The sequence below is a fragment of the Piliocolobus tephrosceles genome, chromosome 6 (genome assembly GCF_002776525.5).
Source record: "Piliocolobus tephrosceles isolate RC106 chromosome 6, ASM277652v3, whole genome shotgun sequence".
Taxonomy (NCBI): Eukaryota; Metazoa; Chordata; class Mammalia; order Primates; family Cercopithecidae; genus Piliocolobus; species Piliocolobus tephrosceles.
Genome location: NC_045439.1, coordinates 162,872,145 through 162,891,565, shown reverse-complemented (window position 1 = coordinate 162,891,565; position 19,421 = coordinate 162,872,145). Strand labels below are relative to the sequence as shown.

Below are 19,421 nucleotides of genomic sequence, written 5' to 3'. Positions count from 1 at the left end.
CGATTCCTTTAACCCAGGCACGCAGGAACTCAGCGCGGCCCCAGAGACAGGCCTGTCTCAGCACGAGGGAGAGAGCCTCCACCATTCGCCATCTCATAGCCATGGGTTCTGAGCCCACACTGTCACTTTCAGAGTTTCTTGTGGGTTTATAGATTTATTGTGTGTTGTTTCAAGCTGGTTTTCTTTTCTTTTCTTTTTTTTTTGGAAATTAAGTAACTTATAAAGATTAAGTGATTAATATTCCTGTTGCTGTGTCAGGGATCCCCGAGCCCTGTCTCAGGCTTGATGATTCACTAAAAGGACTCAGAAGAGCTGTTATACTCACAGCTGTGGTTTTTTACTGCAAAAAGGATACAGATTAAGATTAGCAAAGGGAAGGGTACACGGAGGGAAGTCCAGAGAAAACTAGGCACAAGCTTCTGGTGTTTCTCCCCAGTGGCGTTGTCTGGATGTGCTTCGCTCTCCCAGCAACAGTGTGTCACATCATGTGTGAAGAGTTGTTAACCAGGCCAGCGCACCTGAGCCCTTGAGTCTAGAGTTTTTATTGGGGGCCAGTCACAAGCGCAGGCAGTGCACATGTGACTGACCTCAATTACTTAGACTCTGGTGCCTCAGCACAAAAACAGGTGGTCCCTCCCAAGTCACATCATTAGCATAATCTACCTGCCTGACTACTGCCACAAGGTCCTGGGTGTCAGGTACACCAAAAAACTTACCAGGCAGGATGTTCCAAGCACTCAGAGCTCAGCTCCTAGAAGAAGGACCAATCCTGAAGGGACAGACCTTCCTTGGGAATTTGCAGGGTTTGAGCAACCCCAGCCTGCTATGTTAGCTCTTTACTGCCCAGGTGTATTATCATGTTGCTTATTTTTTATATTATATGCTGAGAAGAGTTAGACCAAAAATTTTAAAAGAGAGAAAATATAGGGAGAAAATTCCACATATCCCAATGAATTCAATTGATTTAGTTACACACTAACAGAACCACTGAACTGGACCAGGGTGGACAAGCCAGGAACTGTGGGCCAAATTCCACCTCTTGTTTGCTTTGTGTTGGCCAGGTACTAAGACCTTTTTTTTTTTTTCCAGTTTGGAATTGTTTTTTAAAAATTAGAAGAAGTATATTATTTTTGACACATGAAAATTACATTAAGTTAAAATTGTAGCACCATAAATAAAGTGTTATGGGAGCACAGCCACACCTATTGTTTTATTTGTGGTTACTTTTTGTGCTACAGCAGCAGAGTTGAGTGTTTGCAATAGACTGCATGGCCTGAAAGACTCAAATGTTCACTCTCTGAAGAGCTCGCTGGCCACTGGGCTACCCTGGCTTCGGGGCTTCTCCCCTTGTCGCACTCTCAGTTTGTCTTTTTGTTCTGCCGTGGTGATCGTTTCACTTTTGTGGTTTGAGCATTGCAATTTATAATGTTGTCCACATGTTTATTTGAATGACATATTTGTCCTTCATGCAAATCTAAATATTTCTTAATTTAAAATTATATTTAAGTGTATGATTTTTATAGAAAATGATGTTTTAAAATACAGTTCCTAAGAAGCCAGAATCTACGGATGATGAAGAAAAAATTGGAAACGAAGAGAGTGATTTAGAAGAAGCTTGCATTTTGCCTCATAGTCCAATAAATGTGGACAAGAGACCCATTGCAATTAAATCACCCAAGGTGCAGTATTTTCTGTGATTCTGAGGTTAGCCGAATAGAGTCATAGCACGTAGCAAAGGAATCCCCAAGTCTTGTACCTCTGTACCTGAGCATCTGGAGGGAGGGACGGGTGGTTGTTAGAAATACGGCCCCAGGGATGCTTCATGAACTTGACTTATGATGTCCTGGTCAGAGCTGTAGCTGGAGAAAGGTTTCCTTTTATTTTTGGTACTAGATTGTGTCATTAATTATTCACCATTCATTCCTTAACTATATTCTTTGTTCCAGAAACAGTGCTGGGCACTGTGGTTATTAATATGAACCATAACTTAATTTTGTATGCCAAGCTAGCCTGTTCCAACATATATTAGTATAGAGATTATAAATTCACTTATAAGTATATTTATAGCATAGTTTTAAAACTATGTATTTCTTACTGAATTTAACATATTTTAACCAATTTAAACCTGTGAGCATTATTTATATTTTACTTGAATAACTTTTAGAGCACAGTTTAATATTAAATAGGATAGACTAATGATGAAAATTGTTTTCCTTTGTTAGGATAAATGGCAGCCGCTGTTGAGTACTGTTACAGGTGTTCACAAATACAAGTGGTTGAAGCAGAATGTTCAGGGTCTTTATCCACAGTCTCCACTCCTCAGTACAATTGCTGAATTTGCCCTTAAAGAAGAGCCAGTGGATGTGGAAAAAATGAGAAAGTGCCTACTAAAACAGGTAAAATTTGAAGAGAGATGCTTCTGTGTATTGGGTAATGTATATAACACTTAACTGTATGCATTGATATTTTGCAGTTGGAGAGAGCAGAGGTTCGCCTGGAAGGGATAGATACAATTTTAAAACTGGCAAGCAAGAATTTCTTACTTCCATCTGTGCAGTACGCGATGTTTTGTGGATGGCAAAGACTTATTCCTGAGGGAATCGATATAGGGTAAAACGTTATCCTATTTTTTTCATAATTAAGGAAGCTGTGTCAACAAAATGTTGTTCTGTAGTAGTTAGAAGTCTGGCAGTGTCCCGAGTCATATTCTTTATCTTTATTTGAAAGGGAACCTCTTACTGATTGTTTAAAGGATGTTGATTTGATCCCCCCCTTTAATCGGATGCTGCTGGAAGTCACCTTTGGCAAGCTGTATGCTTGGGCTGTTCAGAACATTCGAAATGTTTTGATGGATGCCAATGCCAAATTTAAAGAGCTTGGTGAGTCAACAATTGCATCAATGTTATTTTATATTTTGGCTTTAATTATGTGTTGTGGAAACTTGCAAATGCCAATTTTTGCTTTTGAGAAGACTTTAATAACTTTGTACTTTGTACTTATATTTCAGCTTTCTCAGATTTTAAACAAAACTTTAAAATTTAGCAGGAGACACAATGTTGAAGTACTCTAGTATAACATTTTTACATTTTGACATTTTTATGTGTATCACCACATACCCTAAAGTGTCTGTGTCCTAGATTAATATTATTTCCTAGATAGTTTGAGCATCTACAGAGAGTTGATTGGATTGGTTTTGTGGATGAAAAGCGGGACATAACTTTCATATTTGAAATGGAAGGAATGGAATAGGGCACTGGGGTATTCAGAGAGCAACATGCTAAGTCCTGTAGACAGATGGAACGACCTGTGCTTGGAGTGCAGGGGATAGGCTCATCGTGCAGCATGACAGAGCTGCCCACTCTGTGGAAATCCACTGAAAAATAATCAGATGTTTAAAGTAATCGCCAGTGCTTTCTGCATTACGTTTATTCTTGTATCTCGTATCCATGCACAAGAAATGTAAGTAGGTGCCAATGCTTATTAGGTATCCAGCCGGTTCCCCTGCAAACCATTACCAATGAGAACCCGTCAGGACCGAGCCTGGGGACCATCCCACAAGCCCGCTTCCTCCTGGTGATGCTCAGCATGCTGACCCTGCAGCACGGTGCCAACAACCTCGACCTCCTGCTCAATTCCGGCACGCTGGCCCTCACGCAGACGGCACTGCGCCTGATCGGTAGGTCTGCACCGGCTGGAGAGCCTTTGGGAAAACATCAAGATTTTGCTTTGATTCCTTTTTTTCTTTTTTTAAACTTTTTGTAAATTATGGTAAGACACAAATAGCAGAAAGTGTACCATTTTAACGTCGCAATTCAGCGGTATTAAATACGTTCACACTTTTCTAGAGTCATCGCCACCGTCAAGTTGTAGAATTTTTTCATCACTATAAATGCACCCCATTTAGCAATCAGTCCTGATTCCCCTGCCCTCCAGCCTCTGGGAGTCACAAATCTGCTTTCTCTGTCTATGGATTTGCATATCCTGGATATTTCATATAAATGGAATCATACCAGTTGTGGCCTTTGTCTCTGCGTTATTTCATATCAGTACTTTATTTTTATTGCTGAAAAAGATTTCCTTGTATGAATATATAACATTTTGTTTATTCATTTATCTGTTGATGGACATTTGGGTTGGTTTTGCCTTTTGACTTTTGTGAATAGTGCTGCTAGGAACATTTATATACAAATACTTGTTTGAACACTTGTTTCTAGTTCTTTTGATTATACACCTAGGACTGGAATTACAAGGTCATATGGTACAACTATGTGTAACTTACTAAGAAACTACCAAACTTTTCCACAGTGTGATATCATTTTACATTCCCACCACCAGTGGACAGGATTCCAGGGTTCCAGTTTCTCTACTTCCCTGCCAACACCAACACTATTTTTTTGGTGGGATTTCTTTTTTTTTTTTGGATTAACACCATCCTAGTGGGTGTGAAGTGGTATCTCATTGTGATTTTGATTTGCATTTCACTGATGATGAATGATATTGAGCTTCTTTACATGTTTGCGCTTGTTGGCCTTTGTATATCTTCTTTGGAGAAGTATCTATTCAAGTCCCTTTCTCCTTATTTTTTATTTTATTTTTTTGAGACAGAGTCTCACTCTGTCACCTAGGCTGGAGTGCAGTGGCACAATCTTGGCTCACTGCAACCTCCACCTCCCGGGTTCAAGTGATTCTCATGCCTCAGCCTCCCAAGTAGCTGGGATTATAGTCACACACCACCACACCTGGCTAATTTTTGTATTTTTAGTAGAGATGGGGTTTCGCCATGTTGGCCAGGCTGGTCTTGAACTCCTGACCTCAGGTGATCTGCCCGCCTCAGCCTCCCAAAGTGCTGGGATTACAGGCCTGAGCCACTGCACCCAGCCCCTTTGTCCTTTTTAAATAGGGTTGTTTGTCGTCTTTTGTTGTACCAATACATGCACTATATAAGTGTACCAAACATTTAAAGAAGAATTAACACCAGTCCTCAGACTCTTTAAAAATTTTGTGTATCCTAAACCTTCACACATCTGTAGACCTTTATCAGATATATAATTTGAGGATATTTTCTCCTGTTCTCTGGATTGTCCTTTGATACAGAAGTTTTTTATTTTGATGAAGTTCAGTTTATCTGTTTTTCTTTTGTCATCTGTGCTTTTGATATCATATCCAAAAAGCCATTTCCAAATACAAGATTGATGAAGATTATCCTCATGTTTTCTTCTGTAAGTTTTATAGTTTTAGCTCTTATATTTAGATCTTTGGTCCATTTTTAGGTAATTTTTTTTACACCGTGTGAGGGAAGAGTCTAACCTTTTTCTTTTGATTATCTGATTGTTTCAATACCACTTGTTGAGGACTGTTCTTCCCTGAAGTTCTCGGTACCCTTGGCAAAAATCAGTTGGCTGTAGGTATTTAGATTTACTTCTGGACTCTCAATTACATTATCACATTCTATATGTCGATAATTATGTGGGTACCACACTGTTTTGAACATCGTAGTTTTGTACTGTTTTAGCATTGAGAAGTGTGTTTTCTTTCTCAAGATTATTTTGGCTTCTTTGGGTCCCTTGCATTTTCATATGAACATCAAGGCTGGCTTTTCCATATCTGCAAAAAAGACCATTGGGATTTTTGCTAGGGATTGAATCTGTAGATTGTTTTGGGGAATAGTGCCATCTTAGCAATGTTAATATCCGTTCTCTGAATGTGGAATGTCTTTCCATTTATTTCTGTCCTCTTTAATTTCTTTCAGCAATATTTTATTATTTTACAGTTATCAGGGTAGTAATGGCCTCATAGAATGAACTAGGTAGTGTTCCCATGTATTCTGTTTTTAGAAGAGTTTGAGGATTGGTGTCAATTTTGCTTTAAATGTCTGGTAGAGTTGACCAGCTAAGCTTTACTTTGTTGAAAGATATTTGATTACTGATTCAATCTCTTCACTGGTTATGGGTCTTTTCAGGTTTTCTATTTCTTCTGGAGTCAGTTCAGGTAATTTATGTTTCTAGGAATTTGTTCATTTTATCTAGGCTATTTTATTTGTTGGCCTACTTTTGTTGTTGTTGTTCACAGTGTTCTTTTACAATCTTTTTTATTTTTATGTTCGTAATGCTGTCTCCACTTACATTTCTGATGTTAGTTATTTGCATCTTCTCTCTTTTTTTCTTTCTTTTTTTTTTTTTTTGAGATGGAGTCTCGTTCTATCGCCAGGCTGGAGTGCAGTGGCGCAGTCTCGGCTCACTGCAACCTCCGCCTCCCAGATTCAAGCGATTCTCCTGCCTCAGCCTCCCGAGTAACTGGGACTACAGGTGCGCACCACCACGGCCAGCTAATTTTTTTGTATTTTTAGTGGAGATGGGGTTTTACCATGTTAACCAGGATGGTCTCGATCTCTTGACCTCGTGATGCGGCCACCTCAGCTTCCCAAAGCGCTGTAAGCCACCTCGCCTGGCCTCTTTTTTACTTAATTTAGCTAAAAGTTTGTCAGTTTTTTTGTTCTTGCCAGAAACCGAACTTTTGGTTTTGTTATTTTTCTATTCTTTATTTCATTTATGGCTGCTCTAATCTCTATTGTTTCCTTCTTTCTGCTTTGTATGTTTTTGTTTTTGTTTTTGTTTTGAGACAGGGTCTTACTTTGTCCCTCAGGCGGAAGTACCGTGGCGCAGTCATGGCTTACTGCAGCCTCAACCTCCTGGGCTCAAGTTATCCACCTGCCTCAGCCTCCCAAAATGCTGGGATTACAGATGTGAGGCATCACACCTGGCCCAACTTTGGTTTTTATTGTGTTCTTTTTTTTTTAGTTCTTCCAGATGCAGAGTTAAGTTATTGATTTGAGATCGTCTTTTGTAAATGCAGACTTTTATAGTATAATTGCCCCACTTAGCCCTGCTTTTGGTGCAGCACAGAAGTTTTGGTATGTTGTGTTTTCATTCATCTCATAGTATTTTCTAATTTCCCTTGTGATTTCTTCTTTGACCCACTGATTGTTTACTGTGTGTTGTTTAATTTCATATACTTGTGAATTTTCCACTTTTCCTTTTGTTATTAATTTCTCATCATTCCATTTTGGTTGGAGAAGATAATTTGTATGATTTTAGTCTGTTTAAATTTGAGACTTTGTGGCCTGACATATGGTCTGGTCAGTCTAAGAGATTGTTCTGTGGTATACTTGAGAAGAATGTATATTCTGCTCTTTTTGGTGAAATGTTCTGTATATGTCTATTAGATCTGATTGGTTTATGATGGTGGTCTTTGGCTAAAATCTGAGATGCTGCAGAGCCAGTTGTCAAAGTCAAAGCGTGAAAGCAAGGTTTTCCTAAGCTCTTTTTATCACATCAGTCTTAGAGTTCACATTAATCCATTCAAAAATATATATCAGGCCAGGCTGTAATCCTAGCACTTGGGGAGGCTGAGGCGGGTGGATTGCTTGAGCTCAGGAGTTTGAAAGCAACTTGGGCAATGTGGCGAAACCCTGTCTCTACAAAGAAGTATGAAAATTAGCTGGGCATAGTGGTATGTGCTTGTGGTCCCAGCGGCCTGGGAGGCTGAGGTGGGAGGATTGCTTAAGTCAGGATTGCAGAGGTTGCAGTGAGCAGAGATCAAGCCACTGCACCCCAGCCTGGGTGACAGAGTGAAATCCTGTCTTGGGGGTGGGGGGAATCGCTCTATCGATCTGTCTCTCTGTCTGTCTGTCTCTCTCTCTCTCTCTGTGTATATATATATTTTTAAATTTATATATTGTATTATGTCAAATATATATTTTAATATGTGAATTACAGCTAGCTGAAAAGAATAATCTAGTAAGAGTTATATCTGATTTTAAGGCCTCATTAGCAACCAAAAGTTGCATTTAAAAATTACAAAAGCGTATCTGCATCGAGAAATTGCCTTTTTATGTTGTCTGCTTTTTTCCCCAGAGGCTCCAATAAGTAAAAATGACAGCACAAATCATTAAGTATGGGGACTCATTCTGTTGATAGTATTCATCTGTTTAAATTTCATCTGGCCCACTGGCTGCAAAAAGCAAGGAAGTTGTATCTTATGAATATCTGTTTATATTTGCAACTTACCCTGATCAGGGTATCTCTCTTGTCATTTAAGAAATTATAGGCCAGGTGCAGTGGCTCATGCCTGTAATCCCAGCACTTTGGGAGGCCGAGGCAGGTGGATCACGAGGTCAGGAGATGAAGACCATCCTGGCTAACATGGTGAAACCTCGTCTCTACTAAAAATACAAAAAATTAGCCAGGCATGGTGGCGGGCACCTGTGGTCCCAGTTACTTGGGAGGCTAAGGCAGGAGAATGGCACGAACCCGGGAGGCGGAGCTTGCAGTGAGCCGAGATCGCACCACTGCATTCCAGCCTGGGTGACAGAGCGAGATTCCGTCTCAAAAAAAAAAAAAAATTATAAGCATATAATATTTTATACTAACTTAATGTATACATCCACATGTAACAGCCACAAAACATAAAGCTATGTAAAATAAAAATTTCCCCCCAGTTTTGATTGCAAATTTCTTCAAGCCGCTAGCAGTCTTTACAGAGTTAACAGTATAACTGCGCAGGGGATCCTGGGAGATCCGCCTGTAATGCAACTCCTGTCCCTTCCTTGGGACCCAGTCTTGGGGCCCCGAAAGTAGCAGCTAGGCTAAAGGAAAGGCTGTTTACCCTGCTAGTTCATGTAAAGTTTTGCTCCAGTCCTGGGAATTGAATATCTTTTTTTACTCTCACAGGAGAGAGAAACACAAACTTTTTACATTTTTTGGTCAACCCAAGCCCACCTTTGGGACTGTTTGGATCTTTTTCCCTCCTACCCGGAGGACAAAACTAAAACCAAGGGAGTTACCAGGACCGCACTCCTACCCCCTCTTTAGCAAGTGGGAAAAGGGGGATTAAAAATCTAGCGTACTTTCCTAGGGTTAAATCTCCTGTTTTCAAATCCATTGGTAAGGTTTTCTTCTTTCAGGTGACAGCAGATCAGCTTCTGTTTCATGCTGTGGTTGACTCTGTGGCCATCCAGGGCACCAGTTGTCAGGGGTCTCCAAGACCACCCCCAGGTTTGATGGTTGGCCAGCAGGACTCACAAGACTCAGCATGTAGTTGTACATGCTCAGTTTATTACAGTTTATTACAGTTGTACATGCTCAGTTTATTACAGTGAAGGGACACAGAGCAAAATCACAAAGAGGGACATGGGTGAAGTCCAGAGGAAAGCAGGTACAAGCTTCGACAGGAGCCACACAGGATGAGCTTCACTGCCCTGGCACCGAGCTATGTCCAGAGCTGTCTGCCAGGAAACTGGGTAGAGATTCCAGGCCCAGGGTTTCCATCAAGGCTGATCACACGGGCACCCCCTGCCTGGCGCGTACCAAGTTCCATACCAAGGAAAGCAGGTTTCAGCACAGACCATGTTGTCTGTACAGACAGTTGAGGCACAGCAAACCACACCTACCACCTAGGGAATGGGGGAGCCCTCCTGAAATGCAGACTCCAGCCGAGGGCAGGCCTGCAGCAATCCTGTCTGATGTGGTATCTCTGGCTAGCTGTTAGCTGTCTTCTGCACAGAATCGTGATTAAAGTTTGTTAGCTTCCCACTGTTAGATATTTAAGTAGTTATGTTTGTTTTTCTATTAATAAAAAAATGTGATGAGTATCTTTCTAACTCAGTTATTTTGCTTTTTTCAGGAGAGTAATTCCTAGAAGTAGAGAAAGTAGCTTTATTGAGCATTTTAATATCTTTTGTATCTTCTTGGCATGTTTATGTATTTTGTCCTTCCATTTATCTTTGTTTTATCCTATATCAGTAAAATATTCATGGTATTAATTGATAAAACCTATAGTATGGATTTTTAAAAATTATGATCATGAGTACTTTTGAAATGTTTTGTGTGTATTAAGGGACACTGTAGCTACTTGTTGGCTCAGTGCTGTTTTTGACGCTCTGTCAGGCCCCAGTTGTGACAATGTTGAGGAAGATATGAATGCTTCTGCTCAAGGTGCTTCTGCCACAGTTTTGGAAGAAACAAGGAAGGAAACGGCTCCTGTGCAGCTCCCTGTTTCAGGGCCAGAGCTGGCTGCCATGATGAAGATTGGAACGAGGGTCATGAGAGGTGTGGACTGGAAGTGGGGCGATCAGGTACTCAGAGGTTTGATGTGAACGCATTAGCCACACGTTACTTATCTTCTGCACAGTTCTGTATGATATTGGTGGGCGGAAATTGGAATAACCCGGAACATGTGCGGTTGTTAGATGACACAGTTGCTGATTCCCGAGCAGCTGAAGAGAGCGAACACAAGTGGGGAATCATGAGTAGGGCATCGGAGCAGAACCAAGTCCAGAAAGAGAGGCAGCTCTTTTCAGGAAACTCACTGGCTTGAGGCTCCGTTTGATGGGTCGCTGGAACCAGAGTGAGAGTGAGCAAGAGAGTAAATCTCACTCTGAAAGTTGGTGTAGTGAAGGCTCTGAGGCAGGAAGCCCAGATGCTGGCCCTGTGAGCTGATGGCCATGTGCTGCCAAGTGCCCCGAGCCTAGCATTTAGGGATATGCTTCATGGGCCCGTGGCCACGTCTCCGTTTTCCCTCATAGCGGGTCTCTTCTAAATCTGCCAGTACCCCCGGGTGGAAGTCACTTACCACAGCCCTAGCTAAGTTAGGGCAGTGTTCACCTTCCCATGGTCTGTCTAGCTTTTCTCAGCCGCGCTGGTAAGCCCGGGCTTTGTCACAGTCATCTTACAAATAGCAGTGTCTGGAGACAGCAGCATCCATCCTAGAAACAGTTTTCTCCCGCAGAAGTGAGACAGAGCTTCCACCCTGGGGCCTGGGGGAAACTGAAGAAAAGGGAATGTGGAGGTGCTGGTGCTTGTTTCCGGTTTCTGCTCTTGCAAGGCCCGTGAGGGATTGAGGGGTCAGGACTTGCTGTAAAGCCCTGTGTCTGCATTGACCCAGAGAGGATCCTAATTGAGATGAGATTTCCCCGACTTCCTTGGCAAAGCAGCATGAGCACGTTGTTTTATGCCATTTAATTTAAAATGATGCAAGCACACTTTTTTTAGGAGAGCTGAAATCTGTGTATGGGGACGGTCCCTGACAGACAGGGTGGCATATGGAGACATCTGTGTGGCAGGTCTGGTGGAGCCAGGGAAGGACCAGGGCAGGGCACACACCCTCCTAACTGACCTCTACTTTGGTTTCTCAGGATGGGCCTCCTCCAGGCCTAGGCCGAGTGATTGGTGAGCTGGGAGAGGACGGGTGGATAAGAGTCCAGTGGGACACGGGCAGCACCAACTCCTACAGGATGGGGAAAGAAGGAAAATATGACCTCAAGCTGGCAGAGCTTCCGGCCGCTGCACAGCCCTCAGCAGAGGACTCGGACACAGAGGACGATTCTGGTGGGTGACTCAGGAAGGCGTTTAATCCAAGGCAGCCCATAAACTGTCCAGGTGCTGGCTGGCACCACTGTCATGTGGGCATTAGAATGGGATGTCAGGACGCACCTGCAGCTGGTACTCGGTCCTCGGAGCCTGCAGTTTAAATAAGCTCCTGGGCACCTCCTATGCAGGTGTGTGGAGTGGCTGTGGAATCCGGCGATCTGGCTGGAACTGACTTTCTGCATTTTACTCTCACGTGTGCACGTGCCCCTCTTTGAGAATGTCGTGGCCAGGCCGGGGCAGCTGCACCACCAGCGAGTCTCATGTGGTTGGTGCTGAGCCTGCATCTGAGGGAGTGAGCCGAGGCCTGGTGGCATTGCCCTGCGATCTCGGTCCATCACCTCCTCCTCCAGTGAGAGCTCCCGCCCAAGCACACTCCACATGCCCCCTGCCTTTACCTTTCCTCTGCGGTCCTTGACTCTGAACTCGTCCTGTAATGTGGAGTTAGTCGGCACTTTATCGCTTCTAGGGAAGCAGAAGTGAGAATTCAGGGGTGGACCAAGAACGCTAGATCCTATCCAAGGAGATCCAGGTTGTGGGGGGAGGTTTCGTGACATTTCTTACCTGTTCCTAAAAGACATGTGAAGCTTCACATGGCTGGGCTTGGTAAGACCAACCAAGAGGCTGGGGCTGCCTCCCAGCACCGTGGTGCCCACCGTGGGTGCAGTGTCGTCAGGCTCAGAAATGGCCGTGACAGTGAGCACGAGACCGTAGAAGGTGCACTCAGTAGAGAGCAGGTGGTGTGGGGGCTGGAAGAGGCTGTGCCACAGCGGACCACCTGGGCTCGGAGCACATAGCTCAGATCCTGATGCCACCACCTTTGGCACGTCACTTCTGGGGCCTGGGTCCCTCAGGTGTGAACAGAAGTGTTGCCTGCTGCGTAGGCCCGTTAGGAGTGATGGACGTGGCACCCGGACCCCCGTCCCTGAGGGTGGTTGTGGTGCTGGCCGCCAGCGTCCAGCCTATAGCATACTGCCTCACCCCAGGCACTGCTTCCTCTCAGCCCTCCTCGCCTGCGGGAAGCAGGTCTGGCTCCCTGCCTATGGCCTTTCCCCATAGGGACGTCAGAGCCTGGGCAGGGGTGGCCCCGTGACAGAGGGCGGCCTCATTTGCCACACAGCTCCGCATCCCAAAGCCAGCCAAACTGGATGCATGAGCATCTGGTCGCCCCACTCCACAGATGCCGGCGCTTTGTCCTCATCCAGGACGCAGCCTGCTCATCAGAAACTAGTGCTTGACATTTGATAAGTTGTCGTTCTAAAGAAGTGAAACCTTGGAATCATTTATTGCTTCTGAGTTATATGCTAATGTTATTTCGAGAATTATTATTTAAAAGATTCTTGAGGAAGATGGAAACAGAAATATTAGGGTGCACGGTTAGTGCATCCTGAGTTCCATCTTTTCTTGTAAGGATGTTTCCCTTTCCAAAGCAGAAAAGATGACAGTTTGGGAGGTCGAGGTGGGAGGACTGTTTGACCCAGGGAGGAGGTCAAAGCTGCAGTGAGCTATGATCGTGCCAGTGCACTCCAGCTTGGGTGACAGAGAGACCCTGTCTCAAAGAAAAAAAGAACACAAAAATCTCTGTACTTTTAATTTTGCGTGAACCTAAAACTGCACTAAAATTCAAGTTTTCAAGAAAAGAAGAATGTAATATTAAAGCTGTTAAATTATGTGCAAGACTATCTTCCACTTTTACTTGGGAATATAATTTGTTATTTTGATTTTTTTTTAGAAGCGGAACAAACTGAAAGGAACATTCACCCCACTGCAATGATGTTTACCAGCACTATTAACTTACTGCAGACTCTTTGTCTGTCTGCCGGAGTTCACGCTGAGATCATGCAGAGCGAAGCCACCAAGACTTTGTGCGGACTGCTGCGAATGTTAGTGGAAAGCGGAACGACGGACAAGACATGTATGGAATGAGAGATTGAGGGCCCAGGGAGTCAGCGCTGGGGGCCGCACGCTTGTCGTGTCTGGGTGTCAATGTGGGTGGGTGTGAATGTGTGTGGATTTGTTTCCTGTGGCTGCTGTAATAAAGTACTACAGACTTGAGGGCTTACACAGCAGTAGTTCTCATGGTTCTGGAGGCCGGAAGGCTGAGATCAAGGGTGGTTCCTTCTGGGGCTGTGAGGGAGAAGCTGCCTCAGGGCTCTGCCCCAGCTTCTGGAGTTTGCTGGTCTCTTTAGCGTTCTTTGGCTTGTAGAGGTGTCACCCCGATCTCTGCCGTCATCTTCACATGGCATTCTCCCTGTGTGTGAGTTGCCTCCAAATCTCCTCTTTTCATAAGGACATCATTCAGTCACATCAAACTAATTACATCTGCAGCGACCCTATTTCCAAACAAGGTCACCTGCCGAGGTACTGTAGGGGTTTGGACTTCAACATACGAATTTTGCAATTCTGAGTTCAACCCACAACACTGGTTTCAAACAACAAGTTTGTTCTTTCAGAGTTCTGGAGTCCAGAGGTCCCAAATCCAGGTGCGGGTAGGACCATGCTCCCTCCACAGGCTCTAAGGGAAGGCCCTTCCTTTCCTTGTCCAGCTTCTGGGAGCTCCAGGCTTCCTTGCTGTGGGGACGCATTGTGCCAGTGTCTGCCTGCGTCTTCACGTGGCCCCGCCCGTGTGTTCTGCATGTCCTTTCCTGCCTCTGAAAGGACTCTTTCATTGAGTGTGACTCTAATCCAACATGATGTCACCTAAATTCTTACCTCAATGAGGTCTACAGAGACCTCATTAAATAAGATCATATTCTGAGGTTCTGAGTGTATGTGAAGTTGGGGGACAGGCAGAGTTTAATCCATAAAGTGTGTGTGTGTGTGGAGTGTAAGTATGAGAAATGTGAACTGAGGGAGTGGGGTGAGTGTGCGTGTGACTGACGGTGAGCCCTGTGAGTGTGGGTGAGGAGGTAGGCGTGCTCCAGGGTGTGGGAGGTTGTGTGAGAGCATGCGTGTATTAGTGGTGTGCCGGAGTGTCCACACATATTGATGAGAGTGTGTTAGCGGTTGACGGGCAAGCGGCTGAGCATTTGTGTTGCAAGTGTGACGGTGTGTTTGTAGCGTGTGGTTATGTGTGTGTGTGTGCATGCGTTTATGTGAGTGGTGTGTGTGTGTCCATGAGAGCATGTGAGTGGGCAGGTGAAATGGGAGTGAGAGCGCCAGTGCATTGAGCCAGCGTGTGTGTGAGGGTGAGCACGAAGGAGGCATGACTGTGAGGGGACTGGGTATGTGAATGAGACGAAGTGTAAGTCAGTGAGGCTTGGTGAGTGTGAGGAAGTATGAGTGGGTGGCAGGCACAAGTGGAAGTGTGCGATTGAGGGTGAGCATTTTTGTGTAGATGTGAATGCCTTGTGTCAGTGTGAGCACGAGTGACGTGTTATTGTGAGTGCGTGTGCATGGATGTGAGCATTTTGCTTGTGTCAGTGAGTGGGAGGTTGTAACAGTGCAGGTGTGAGTGTCAAGTGAGCAAGTGTGTGGGTACAGGTGTGAGTGGGTGGGTAATCGGTTGTGACTAGTGTTGAGGAGTGTGAGTGCATCTGAGTTTCTGTATGCATTGGGAGGGGTAAGTGTATGTGAGAGTGCACAGGAGTGTGTCAGCTTGCATCTTAGGTTGTGTGAGCATATGTGTGACTGGGATTGTGTGTGTGAGTGATGGCGACAGTGGTGTGAGTGCACCTGAGAGTGTGAGCGTGGGTGTGTGGGTGCCCATAGGTGTGTCTGAAGAACTTCATATGGGTGTGAGTGTGAGGATGCATATGAGGGTGCGAGAGTGAGTGTGTGTGTGTGAGCGCATGCGAGTGTGCTGAAGGAAGGCAGGTATCCTCATAGGCTTGGATAGCTGAGGGCAGGGTGGGGAGGTGGGAGGCGAGAGCAGGTCCTGTGGAGCTGTGGGTGGGGTCCCTCAGGAGGGCCCAGCCTCCAAGCCTCAGCCTCCATTCAGGGAGTAGTGGAGTCCTGGAGCCGGGCGGAGCAGAGGTGGGCCCACTTGTGCCAGAATCCAATGGTATAAACCTAGTGAAAACCTTTCCTTTGTTAATGCAGATGTAGTAAAGTTAGATTGGAAACTTATGGTGCAGATTAAATATAAGCAAGATTGTGGAGATACTTAAAACGAAATAAAAATTACAATAGATGCACTCTTGCAAATTACTGCTGTTTGAATTATAGATCATTTTCCTATTGCCTAGAAACAATACATAGCTAAAATTCCCTAACTACTTTTACTACACATACTTAGAAGGTTTTACAAATGCCTGTAGTCCCAGCTATTCGGGAGGGCGAGGCAGGAGGATCACTAGAGCCCAGGAGTTTTAGACCAACCTGGGCAACATAGTGAGAGCCCATCTCTAAAAACAAAAAAAGAAAAATTCAGAAATGTTTCTTGAACTAACTTAAAAGTTGTCTTCCACTTCTCACTTTGAATTTGAATTAATTTACAAACTGCAATATATTTGTAAAGGAGCTTACTATAGAAAATAACAAGTTGATAAAAAAATAAGGATTTACATTTAGGAATTTATCTTTAGGGACTTGTTACCAAGCATGTCTGTTTTCCCTCCTGCAGCTTCTCCAAACAGGCTGGTGTGCAGGGAGCAGCACCGGAGCTGGTGCACGCTGGGGTTTGTGCGGAGCATCGCGCTCACGCCGCAGGTGTGCGGCGCCCTCAGCTCCCCGCAGTGGATCACGCTGCTCATGAAGGTCGTGGAAGGGCATGCACCCTTCACTGCCGCCTCGCTGCAGAGGCAGGTAATGTGCTGCCAGGCAAAACCAGTTCCCTGAGAGAGGCATCCATGTACTGAAGTTCCCTGCCCTCAGAGTCAGGAGCCTTTATTCAGTAAGGAGTGGAGAAAGGGTCTAGAAGTGACAGGGTAGATTTTCTGGAGGCAAGGGGTAGAGGTCCTTGATAATTGGTAAGTCACTAACCTTTAGCTTACCTGCTTTTCTCTTCAGTGGTAAATCCTGCAACTAATCTGCTTCACAGAATTTGTAGTGTAATTGTCTTAAGAATTAAACTAAAAATAATTCTTTTTTAATTAAACACATGCATCTGTAATGTTGCTTTTTTCTAAAGTCCCTGACAATCCTAATCACTAATCAACCTCAGTGTAATTACCTGGCTGTAAAATAATGAATCTCAAAATTTTCACATGATTGCTTGCATTATGAGAACAGAAAATAAAGAGAGGCTGGGCACAGTGGCTCATGCCTATAATCCCAGCACTTTGGGAGGCCGAGGCAGGTGGATCACGAGGTCAAGAGTTCGAGATCAGCCTGCCCAACATAGTGAAATCCTGTCTCTACTAAAAATACAAAAAAAGTGAGCCGGGCTTGGTGGTGGGTGCCTGTAATCTCAGCTACTTGGGAAGCTGAAGGAGAATTGCTTGAACCTGGGAGGCGTGGGTTGTAGTGAGCTGAGATCGTGCCACTGCACTCCAGCCCAGGCAACAGGGCGAGACTCTGTCTCAAAAAAAAAAAAAAGAAAAGGTAAAGAGAAAATAACAATCTGTAGTTTCTTAATCAGATTTTTTTTTAATGCTTGTCGTTTTAAATTGTCTTTTATCAGATCTTAGCTGTGCATTTATTGCAAGCAGTCCTTCCGTCATGGGACAAGACCGAAAGGGCGAGGGACATGAAGTGCCTTGTGGAGAAGCTGTTTGGCTTCTTGGGGAGCTTGCTCACTACCTGCTCTTCTGACGTGCCCTTACTCAGAGGTGGGTGGCTGTCTCCCTTCCCTGTGCCCTGGTGACGAGCGGCGCGGCAGCTCCTCCCCTTGTTTCCTCCTCAGAGTCCACGCCGCGGCGGCGCAGGGCGCGCCCGCAGGCCTCGCTGACCGCCACGCACAGCAGCACACTGGCGGAGGAGGTGGTGGCACTGCTGCGCACGCTGCACTCGCTGACTCAGTGGAACGGGCTCATCAACAAGTACATCAACTCCCAGCTCCGCTCCGTCACCCACAGCTTTGCAGGAAGGCCTTCCGAAGGGGTGGGTTTGTGCGCTCAGAATTAATGTAGTTGAATGGTAAACCCGTAGGGGCTGGGCGGCTCCGTGCGTGTCCCTGGTCGAGCTCGCTGTTTGGTCTGCACTAGGCCCAGCTAGAGGACTACTTCCCCGACTCCGAGAACCCTGAAGTGGGGGGCCTCATGGCGGTCCTGGCTGTGATCGGAGGCATCGATGGTCGCCTGCGCCTGGGCGGCCAAGTTGTGCACGATGAGTTTGGAGAAGGCACCGTGACTCGCATCACCCCGAAGGGCAGAATCACCGTGCAGTTCTCCGACATGCGGACGTGTCGCGTGTGCCCACTGAGTCAGCTGAAACCAGTAGGTGAACTTGTGCTCGGTGACTGTACGATAAGGGGATTCAGCTTTACACTAGAACCGGGCACCACCCTTAGCACTTGAAAGAACTTGATTCTGGTACCTCAAGTTTGCCTTCCAGGAAGCTATGTGAGCTTGTGCTTCTGTGGTAAGCAGGGCCTGTCTCACAGGGCACCTAAAGCAGTGGTTCGTGTGTGTTTCAGCCTCAGAGACACGGGGGCTTTAGCAACCTAGAAGGTACCGTGCATCTATGAGGTAGTTCTAATTGTTTTAAAATGTGTATTTACGAAGTTCACTTTTTATTGAACAACTCAAGTTTTAAAAAAAACTTAAACATGTTTCCTTAAAAAAAAAAAAAAAAAAACCTTTCTTCGTGTAGAAAGTGCATAGTTGTTTTGAGTGACATGACTTAATGTAGCAGCTACTGTCAACTTAACCTGTGAGTCAGGGATGCACAGGGAGAAGGAGCCATTTACGTTGTTTTCATGTAGCCCAAGTGCAATCTTACTATATCTTTTTCCTTTTTGTTTGAGATGGAGTCTTGTCACAGGCTGGAGCGCAATGGCACGATCTTGTCGGCTCTCTGCAACCTTTGCCTCCCAGGTTCAAGCGATTCTCCTGCCTCAGCCTCCTGAGTAGCTGGGATTATGGTGTGTGCCACCGCGCCTGGCTAATTTTGTATTTTTAGTAGAGACGGGGTGTCACTATGTTGGCCGGGCTGGTCTCAAACTCCTGACCTCAGGTGATCTGCCCACCTTGGGCTCCCAAAGTGCTGGGATTACAGATGTGAGCCACTGTGCCTGGCCTGACTATATTTTCTATAAAGTACTCTTTTATTGTTACAGGAACATATACATGTTGTAGAAAACTTGAAGTATATAGAAAATACCTGGGAAGATAGTAACCACCACACTGATGTAATTATTGTTGACAGATTTGTGAAGAAAAATTAATGTAGATTATACTTACCATATGTGTAAGTCTGTATCTTGCCTTTAATATCATTTTAAAAATGATTATTCTCAGCTCTAAAAAGGCTTATGGGTATGTGTGGCATTTCAGGATTAAGCCCATGGTTTTGATGACTTTCAGAACGTTTCATTTGTTAGTCATATTGGCCGCATGCTGACAACTTCTGTGTCCTCTCCAGCTCCCTGCTGTGGCCTTTAATGTGAACAACCTGCCCTTCACAGAGCCCATGCTGTCGGTCTGGGCTCAGTTGGTGAATCTCGCTGGAAGCAAGTTAGAAAAGCACAAAATAAAGAAATCTACTAAACAGGCCTTTACAGGTCAGTACATGGTGCTGCTTGATGAAATAGCTGCCGTCTTAAATTCGTGTTGTTTGTACAGTGTTCTTTCATGAGTGAGTTCACGGGCCTGCTAAAGTCCTGGGGTTCCCGTGGGCTCACCATTTGTTGAGTTGCAGTTGGGAGTGTAACCCTGTGTTCGTGGTGTGTTTTCGAGTCAGCCTTCGTCACCATGTTCGGAGCCCCATGGCTCACACCCTCTTCTCGTGTCACCCTTTATCCCAGAAGAGAGGTCTGTGTTCACCTCTCCTCCCTCCATCCCAGGGCCCTGTGGCCCCGTCACCCTGTTGGACCGTGGCTCATGGCCTGTTCCCTGCCAGATCCAGGGGCCTCTGTCCTGGAAGCCACCTGGCTTGCTTGTGGTGTTCAGAGTGGCT

The 19,421-nt window shown here is 45.1% G+C and overlaps 1 protein-coding gene across 7 annotated transcripts in view; it reads left to right on the top strand.

Annotated features, from left to right (window-relative positions):
* HERC2 (HECT and RLD domain containing E3 ubiquitin protein ligase 2) overlaps positions 1-19,421 on the top strand; it is a 135,740-nt gene that overhangs the window by 100,069 nt on the left and 16,250 nt on the right. For all 7 annotated transcript variants that reach the window (XM_026447194.2, XM_026447193.2, XM_026447191.2 and 4 more), the window contains 13 exons: positions 1,546-1,679; positions 2,223-2,396; positions 2,474-2,610; positions 2,728-2,879; positions 3,485-3,676; positions 9,945-10,132; positions 11,192-11,384; positions 13,156-13,338; positions 15,988-16,169; positions 16,987-17,134; positions 17,209-17,405; positions 17,510-17,740; positions 18,888-19,026. In XM_026447194.2, coding sequence (XP_026302979.1) covers positions 1,546-1,679; positions 2,223-2,396; positions 2,474-2,610; positions 2,728-2,879; positions 3,485-3,676; positions 9,945-10,132; positions 11,192-11,384; positions 13,156-13,338; positions 15,988-16,169; positions 16,987-17,134; positions 17,209-17,405; positions 17,510-17,740; positions 18,888-19,026 — 2,250 coding nt within the window. The remainder of the gene's footprint in view (positions 1-1,545; positions 1,680-2,222; positions 2,397-2,473; positions 2,611-2,727; positions 2,880-3,484; positions 3,677-9,944; positions 10,133-11,191; positions 11,385-13,155; positions 13,339-15,987; positions 16,170-16,986; positions 17,135-17,208; positions 17,406-17,509; positions 17,741-18,887; positions 19,027-19,421) is intronic.